The following is a 9,317-nucleotide window of genomic DNA, read 5'->3' on the forward strand; positions in this document are numbered from 1 at the left end:
ATGTACCGCGAACGCACCTTTGCAGTGAAAGCCTATTTGCGAAGCGTGATTCCCATGTAACTCAGAAGTGTGGCAGTTTTGGGCTAGATGGTATGGCATGACGGTAGTTATAGCGCGAGAACAGAAGAACCTTCGTGTCCTTCTTGTCTCTGTCTCGTCGTTTTGTTCTCGCGCTATAACTATCGTCGTGATTCCCAACTTGAGCTCGGGTTTGACGACGGTCCGACGCGCAAAGCAGCGTCCAGTGTTACTCGCGGGAGGGAGGGCGCTGACACCCGCGTGGTGCGCACCGGGAGGCGACAGCCGCGATACCAACGTGCACCCCCTGGCAGCGACAGCAATAACCAAAGCAAGGCTTCTACAGTGGTGGTCAAGGAGACAGTGAACAATTGTGATGTTCATGGACCTGGTGTGATTGTTCTTTCCTTTTTTTTTCTCGTTCCGGTCAGGACACTAAAAGGTGCCCCCCCCCCCCCCCCGGTATAAAGGGGAAGACTACAGAGATCATCATCATCATCATCATGAGAGACGTTCACGTTATGCGTGAACGTCTCTCAACGTTAAATTCACATTTGACAAGGATCGGGAACGACTTCTTAGTTCGGTTCCGACAGGAATATGGAAAGATATGGAAATTAGAAACGCGCGGCTGCGGGCGTTCCATCATAACCGGAAGTGGTGCTTCAAGCGCATACAGGAGAACACGACATGGCTTTATAAGCGATGCGTGCTTGCGATGGGAAACTTCTGTAACACGGAATTCCGCAAGATAAGAGGATTTGTTATCTACACTATTTGGCTAGGACGGCGATAGGCAGTCCGCCCGGTACAATGGACAATTGAACACGCATATCATCAACAAAAGTTAACATTTCGCATGGAAAAGAGAGCAACGTGCCGATGCGAAACGTCGCCGCGGAGGGTTGTTTCAATTGAGGACAGTTTCGGGTGTTGATAACGCACTGCGGTAGAATACCGGGCTGAGCTCGACTGCAATCATTTCGTGATAAGATCTCTCCTTTACCCTATACGGGGTGGACAGAGAGCCGGGGGGGCTCAAAGGGCTCACTGTGTGTCCCCTAATCGGCGCGAGCTCTGTAATAGATTAATTACGTCGGAGATCAGTCACAGGGGGTACGCTTCAGTGTCGCTGTGTTTCCCACGCTACGAAAAAAATAAAAATAAAGGAAGAGCGCAGTGTAATCGTCGAAATAAGCTCCACTGCATCTAAGATAGCGGTCCGCGCCCCTCTCAATTCGGTGCAGGGAGAGAACGTGATAGAGCCAGCGTTGACCTTGCAGGTTCCACGGTAGATCCGCCAGTTCGATACAATGGATGGAGAAAAAGGCTTTAACGACAGCGGAATGCAGCGGACCTTGCAGCGGTTGGGAGGACACGTTCACTGCCCGTTTATTCGAGGGTAATCAGTCGTTGAAAGTGTCGTGAAAACTGCTATAGTTGCGCAAACACGTCCACACTGTCGTTAGTACACCTCTGCACGCGCGTGATTGTTCTCTGCAATTGCGCTACCGGTGCATACGTTAATGGTTCTGGAGCCAATGCATTTCTTTCTATTGTATTCAATTCAACGAGACGGACAAAAGGCCTCACGCAGCACTACAGTGTACCAACGTTTGTTTGTTTTGTTTTTTTCTGTATCAACAGGCGTTTCGTTAGAGCTAGTCGGTGCGTGACCATTTCAGCGTAATGATTAGAATTACGAGCAAACATGGCCAGTCCGGTGCCGCCGTGCTTCAGTCAGCAGCAGGCGACGCGAAATACGAGAGATATAAATATACGGAATTTTCGCAGTCACCGCAGCCGCACGCAACCATCAGCCTTGCTTAATCCGAACGACGAAGTTCTTTTACAAAGGCCTCGAATGAGCGAGACAGAAAAGCCTAATGATTACATGAGGACGCGCACTCGAGGTAAAATTTAACGAAAAAACAAAACGAAAACAAAATAACCAAATTCACGCCGCGAAAACCGTCGGCGAGCGGAGCTCTAGGCGCCCGAGTGTGTATGACTGGCTAGCAAGATCACGCGGTGTCGTAAATCTGGCGCTAGATTCGAAAGACGCGGGCTCACACGCCTCCAGCAGCGAGTGCCAACAGCATCATTTTATCCTTTTATTTATTTATGCGTTCCTTCCTCTGGTCACGTGGCATGCGCGAAGCCTACTTCGAATAGTACGACGGCCGCAAATTGTAGACCATGACAGAATCGCTGCAGAAAAGTACCAACCTCATCAACGTTGCGGTCTTCGTTGAGCGTGGCAAGGACATACTCTCCTCGAAGCTTCCGACTGGCTCATTCTCAAAACGCGGTTTCTTTTTCTCGCCTCGTCATCGGCGAGAAAGCCGCGCCGGCGGGCAGCGCGCGGCTCGACTACATGCATAGTTGTTGCTCAGGGATGCAAAAGACGGCCGGATATTAAGTTTGTTTCTGTTTTTTCATCTTCTCCCGGGGTGGCTCGCAACACTCGCTCGCTATGTAGCTTGCACATTCAGCGCGGCGAGGAACTGCCGCGGTCACGCTGCATCGCTCCAAGCATGTAAGGAGGAGGAGGAGGAGGTCTTGCGAGGCAGGGTTGCTTGCGGCTTGCTGCAGCAGCAGAACGAAGCAGTGAGAGAGAGGGAGCGTCCGATACGATTAGGCTGGCGCGTCCGTCGGGGCGCTTGCTCGTCTAATTACAACGGACAAGAAGCCGAAACGAAAAACGCGCGCGCGCCGCGGGTCTCTCCCCCTCCTCTCTCGTGCCCTCTCCCCCTCCTTCGCCGCTGCCTGAGGAGCCAGCAGGCAGAGACGTTGGAAAGCCCGCAGTTGAGAGGGAAAGAGATAGATACTGAGGATGAAGGGGGCTCTCCCAAAACAACAAGAAGGACGAGTACCGAGAACAACACAACAACAAGCTGCGCCCAGCTACTCCCCGAAGGGCGTGACTAGAGAGACTGACCCCTCCTGGCTGGACGCCGCCGTGGCCTCCGAAGGAAGAGAGCATCTTCTCTGCCAGGAGCGGAGTTGTTCCCTGGACTCACTGGACTTGCTCGCTGCTGGGCCCGGCCGCGTACACACACGCGCCGACGCTTCTTGCGGTCTGGTTCTTCGTTCGGGTCGGCGGTTTCGGGACGGAGCGAGTTGGCTCCGAGGCGCGAAGTGGAAGGTTTCTTTCGCTGGGAAATCGCTACTGGGCATGCGAGCTTTCGCTACTCGAGGCTATTCAGGGGGTGGGGGGAAGGTGGGGGGGGGGGAGGGGGCAGTTTGTGCACGGAAGGATGGAAACACGTAAAAGGGGGAGGGAGGAAATAGATATACGGACGAGTTTGGATATAGGAGCGTCATTGTCCTCCGTGAGCAACGCTGCGCTAAGTGCGAAATGAAATCGCCCAGAACTGCGAGATACCTAAATAAACAGTACACGGAACTACTCCATCGGTGCCTAGAACAAGAAAGTGCAATCCGGAAAGCTTGTCTTCTTTCGCAAAATTTAGCAAGTAATGGCACCTCTTCGAGTCAGGTTCCAAACTGAGCTCCCGTATGCATGCATACATATGATTTGATATGTGGGGTTTAACGTCCCAAAACCACCATATGATTTTGAGAGACGCCGTAGTGGAGGGCTCCGGAAATTTAGACCACCTGGTGTTCTTTAACGTGCGCCCAAATCTGAGCACACGGGCCTACAACGTTTCCGCCTCCATCGGAAACGCAGCCGCCGACGCCGGGATTTGATCCCGCGAGCTGCGGGTCAGCAGCCGAGTACCTTAGCCACTAGACCACCGCAGCGGGGCATACATGTATGTATGTATGTATGTATGTATGTATGTATGTACGTATGTATGTATGTATGTATAATAACGGTGTAAATGGATTGCCACCAGTACAAAGCTTCGGGTAGATAATGAGGACTACCGAGGTCGCGGGGTCGACATCCTGCGACAACTGCGGGGCGCACTCATCGATGAAAGTCTGATGAATCACGGTCAAACAACGTGTCCAAAATGGGCGTTGATGCCAGAAGGCAACGCGACCGCTGGCTGCTATCCGCGCTCGCTTGCAGGGGCTCCCAAGCTTGTCGGACCGCCAGCGCCATCTGCCGATACTCTCCACCGTCAGCTTCTTCGTGCTTCCCAGTCCTATGCAATCGAATGCGACGCGAAGTTTAAATTAGTTCGGAAGACGGGGTTGTTTGGTCATGCGACCATTGTGCGATCGAAAAAAAAAAAAAGAGCGGCAACACCGCGCGAAGAAAACCGAGGGGGGTGGCCAGGATCGGTGTCTTCGACGTAAGCCACTTTGCAAGTGGGGTGGCTCTTTGTTTGTGGATTTTGCCGATGAACGTTTACACATTAGACAACAACAAAAGGAAACGCACAGGCTGCTGCAAATACACGCAGCGGAATGAGAAACACGCACAACCTCAGGAATTTGCCTGAGCTGTTTGGAAGGCAAAATCATTTTCTTTTCGCATTTGACAACATAATCTCCAACTCCCGCAAGAGTGTGGCAGCTTGGGCTAGTTGGTATGGCATGACGATAGTTATAGCGCGAGAACGAAAACGTGTCTTTCGTGTCCTTCTTGTCTCTGTGTCGTCGTTTTGTTCTCGCGCTACAACTATCGTCATCCCGCAAGAGCTTTGCGCACCTCGCGTAACATTGCGGTGTGACGGAAAATCGGCCCACCTATGGCCGAGCGGTGACGTCACGTTATGCAAAACTGGCCCGCGACGACCTACGCCGTGACATCTTTCCGAGGCGACGATTCTGATCACAAGAGGACAACGTCGCAGGCAAACGTGATGGAAGATACAGAAACCAACTGCATCAAAGAAGAAAGTTTAAGCGGAAAGACAGGGAGGTTAACCAAAAAATTATTCAATCAGCGTCCTCGCAGAAGCAGCTCGGCGTAAGGCCAGTAAGTAGCACTTTGTACACATGGGAATAGAGATGCTGCCTATTGTTGAAAAACACATGGCGCCAAAAAACTAAAGTCAGCAGGAGACATAGACGTGTCAAATAAATTGTAACTCAAGCTTCATTATGGGAATTCACATTAGCACTCACGCTGTGTTCAGTCGAACGCGTCCCGTAAAGTTAGCCCCACTGAAAGCATGACAACGGGCGCCGTTTGAGTTCCTAAAAAAAATGTTCTATTGGTTTAACAAGGTTCTTGATTGGGCTGGTTGGTGCTGCATGGTAGACGAAGAAAGTGCTCAACAGGGCAAACGACAGGAGGGAATAGAAAAGACGAGAACAGAGCTGCAACAAAACCTGCCCACGCTCCACAGTGTTCTTTTATTCTTTTGCGATGGTCCTTTTTTTTTATCAAAGGCGCAGAAAAAGAAAAGATTATATGGGACAAACACAAACACGGGAGCAAGTGTCATCCTGCTGTTTTCTTTTCCCTGCTCTGTTAATGAAATTAATTCACATCAACTCTCGAGCCACTCTGTTTTCCTACAAACGAAACGAAAACTGTTGAAAAAAAAAAAAATTAGGCGCTCGACTTTCATGTCCTGCGGTTCACTTGCGCCGTAGAATCGAAGATTAAGTTACGGAGAGTTGGTTCTATTTTCGCTGAATTCGGCATCCATTCCAGAGGACGAGATGAAAAATACTTTGAACACGGGTTTTCGATGGAGCCATGGTTCCCACATACTGTCTTGTTCAATGCTGCAACTTTAGCACGTAAGTATATCTTACACACACACACACACACGTTAAATTACTGCTGACACGAATTTTAAATATTTTCCGGTTATTGATCTGCATAAATACAACGGGTGTCGAGGACACTAAGAAGTGTCATAATGACTGGGAATTCTTTCAATATTGCTTTAATAGCGCAATTTTAAAACGGCAATTACAGTTTCCGGCGTGGCTTCACAGTGACGTGTGAACTGACGTCACGAGAAGACTGCAACTCGGGACACGATAGCAACAGCTGTCAGTTAGCTGCCACTCGCACGTGGTTCACGCAAGCAAGCAACGGCGAGTGAATTGCCGTCCATAGACTCTTAACAGTGATTTCTACGATTTATGCTGCGTGCAGGATACAAATTTCGCAAACCCAGCGAACTGAGTTGACTTGTCGTGATAGTGTCAATTGCAATGTGGCTGGCTTGGATGCTGGGCGACGTAAATTTCGAGGTGAAAGTAAAATACCATACGGGTTGTCTGGCCCCGGTGATTGAAAACGTTGAATATGCACACCGGCGGTAACGAAAAATGTCCCGGTTGGGGTGCCTCAAAACCGTGTCAGTACTTTCTTCAAGCAGGCGGTTCCAGCCTACCTTGATTTAAACGACAGACGGCGTTCAAGAAAGTTTCATCACTTCAATCGTCAATATTTCTTTTCCCCTGAACTGTCTCACTTTGAATTGGAGAAAAGAAACGCTCAACAAGTGGGCCACGTCTCGCGGCGATTTTCCTGAAACAATTGATTGATTTGTGGGGTTTAACGTCCCAAAACCACCATATGATTATGAGAGACGCCGTAGTGGAGGGCTCCGGAAATTTCGACCACCTGGGGTTCTTTAACGTGCACCCAAATCTGAGCACACGGGTCTACAACATTTCCACCTCCATCGGAAATGCAGCCGCCGCAGCCGGGATTTGCACCCGCGACCTGCGGGTCAGCAGCCGAGTACCTTAGCCACTAGACCACCGCGGCGGGGCAAGATTTTCCCGGAACAACACAAAGCAATGCGGATACTGTTCGCACGAAATCGAGGTGATAAGAAAGCAGCGCGCTATTCGAAAACCGAAGCCCGGAGAACGGCGCAAAATGCAGCGTCACGTAAGTAGCCAAACGCACTCCACGGCCGCACTCTCGGAGGAGACCCGACGCGCGTCCATTTGCTTGCACGAAGCAGGACCAAAACTTGAACTTAATTCGTGAAAGAAGAGCCGCCTGGAGAATACAGCGGTGCACGAGATGCACGGAGCGCGTTATTAGGCACTGCAACCATCGCAACGAAGTTTAATTTTGACGCTTATCAATTACGACCGGATAACTGCCAGCCTTTTGAACGACAATTTCTCCTACCGACAACTTGGGGAAAAAAAATCATGAACAGGGGACGAGTTATGTTGTAGCTAACGGTCCGACAAGGGGACTGTTGATGAAAGTTGACACGTCAGCTGTTTTAAAAATCTCGCACCGTTGACCAGAGAAAGCGTCACTTGCGTCAAGAGACAGCACCTACACTGGCCCACAGATAAGAGTAAAATATGCACCCTTTTAGAGCAAAGATACGCCATCTGCGGTACTGTAGAGTTGCGTTCTCAGATGGGTACAAAGAATAGCGAGGCTACATACACGTCCCATACAGATTAACAACCCACACATGATACATCACAAAACTGCACAGACTTCGGTATTTCAAGATCATCGGTGTGAGGCATGGCTTCCAAGAAGCAGCTAACTATAACAGCGCTCTCCCGTCCGGAATCTCCCTCGTCCAAGAAGCGAACAATTATAGAAAACGCAAATAGAGATGGTTTAACTCACATTGGATTCGTGGCATTCCAGTAAATATCCGCCAGCCGTACGCAGGATACATCCACCGGTAGTGCTTCAATAATCGCCAACACGAAAAACAGGAGAATCCAAGGCATGGTGATTACGGTCCGAGACGGGAACTCCGTCGGCGTCGGGTTTGTCGTTCTTCTCCAAGCCCGAAAAACACCGACTCTCCGCTGGCGTCGTTTCTCACAGAAGCCTCGAAATCCCGTAAAAAGGAAACAAAAAAAATTAAAACTTTGTCGGTGTGGAGTTTGCCAATGTCGCGACGCGCAGATTTCTTCTTCGCACGGTGCAATGGCGCACAACACACACTCAGACGCACGGGGGTTGTTGTTTGCTCGAACAAAAACTTTTTTTTCAAGAATAACAGAAACGTGACCGGGCTTGAGGTGGAAACAAAAGCGCAGTGCACTTTCGTTTGTGGGCTGTCACACGTTCACTTATGCTTTTTTCTGTTATCCTTCCAAGGAGATTCAGTAAGGCGAGACAAACGTCAGCCTGCGACGCACGACCACCTAGCATAGGGAGCCGAGCGGTCGTGCCTAGTGTCGCATGCCATGGTAGCGGCGGCCGTGGATTCTAAAACCGCGCTACCTCTCTGCCGAGGTGCGGCCGAACAAAAGATTCACACAGACCGCGTCGCAGGAGGCCTCATTCCTGGGAAGGTCGTGCGCCTTTGTACACCCAAGTTCGGCTTCCTCTCGCGCCGTCCGAGCTTCTTTTCTTGCCGGTACCGATTCCCAAACACACTCCTGTTCTCGAAATCGCGTCGTCACACCGTGTCTTCTAGCATCGGGTCCTTCGAAGTTCGGACTTCTCTCCCCGCTCGGAGTCGTCAAGTCGTACACGGCAGTCGTTCAGGCCTTTTTTTTTCCCACCGAAGTTGCAACAGCACCCAACACAAAACACCACGCACACAGCGAACACACACACACTCCGTCAGCTCGGGATGTTGCACTGTACTGTTGCGTCGACTACCAAATTCGAGACGAACTCAAACACTCACAACAGGCCGAACACGCTCGAAAAGTAGCGATGAACGAAACAAAAATAATAAGCATCCGGGCGCCGCTTGTGCAGCGCAACGAAAAAAAACAAGGAGGGTACTTCTCCAGCGGCGCCGCCGACTCCAAAAAACACCGCCGGCTGCGGATCAGCTGCCGCTTGGAAGCCAACTGACGCCCGGTTCGGGAGCGCACGGACCGGTTCCGTCGCGGCCACCAGGGGGAGAAAGGAGCGCGAGCGTGCGCTTGACCAATGGGAGCGAGCATAAGGCAGCAGAAGACGGCGACGTCACGGAGACGTGCACTCGCTTTGCGACGACGTGCCGAAGCAAAAGAGCGACGCGTTCAAAATATGGAGGAACGACGGAGAGGGCCCAAGTGAGAGAGAGGCCGGACTCGAAGTGGGGAGAGAAAAAGCGGCCGCTCCACAAGTGCAACAGGAGGGTGGGGTGTCGTCCGAAACGGCGAATTTCTTACCTGGCGAGAGATGTGTTGCGTGTCGTTTGTTTGGCTCGTTCTTTTTGCTAGCTCGCGCTCTTCCTATTTATTACGAGCGAGTTCGGAGTTCTTTTTCGCTTCTATCGTTCGGTTGAGCCGATTTGTTTTTTGAGAGCCCGCGTTTCTCCGTGGACTTCTCTCCGAAACCACCGAGACGGGTTACTTTATTCTATTCACTCTTTATTTCGAGTATTATTTCTCTTCTTGCGCGTTGTTTCCGTCTTTGAAAGCGCCCGGTTTGCTGGTTTCGATTATTTCGGAACGTCTGTTTCGCTGTTATCTCG

The 9,317-nt window shown here is 50.8% G+C and overlaps 1 protein-coding gene across 1 annotated transcript in view; it reads right to left on the reverse strand.

Moving 5' to 3' along the window:
- Positions 1 to 7,979, reverse strand: part of Ephrin (ephrin) — a 278,014-nt gene extending 270,035 nt beyond the window's left edge. The window contains exon 1 of the mRNA XM_037432296.2: positions 7,517 to 7,979. Coding sequence (XP_037288193.1) covers positions 7,517 to 7,623 — 107 coding nt within the window. The 5' untranslated portion in view covers positions 7,624 to 7,979. The remainder of the gene's footprint in view (positions 1 to 7,516) is intronic.
- Between the last annotated feature and the right edge of the window lie 1,338 nt (positions 7,980 to 9,317).

The sequence above is a fragment of the Rhipicephalus microplus genome, chromosome 10 (assembly GCF_043290135.1).
Source record: "Rhipicephalus microplus isolate Deutch F79 chromosome 10, USDA_Rmic, whole genome shotgun sequence".
Taxonomy (NCBI): domain Eukaryota; kingdom Metazoa; phylum Arthropoda; class Arachnida; order Ixodida; family Ixodidae; genus Rhipicephalus; species Rhipicephalus microplus.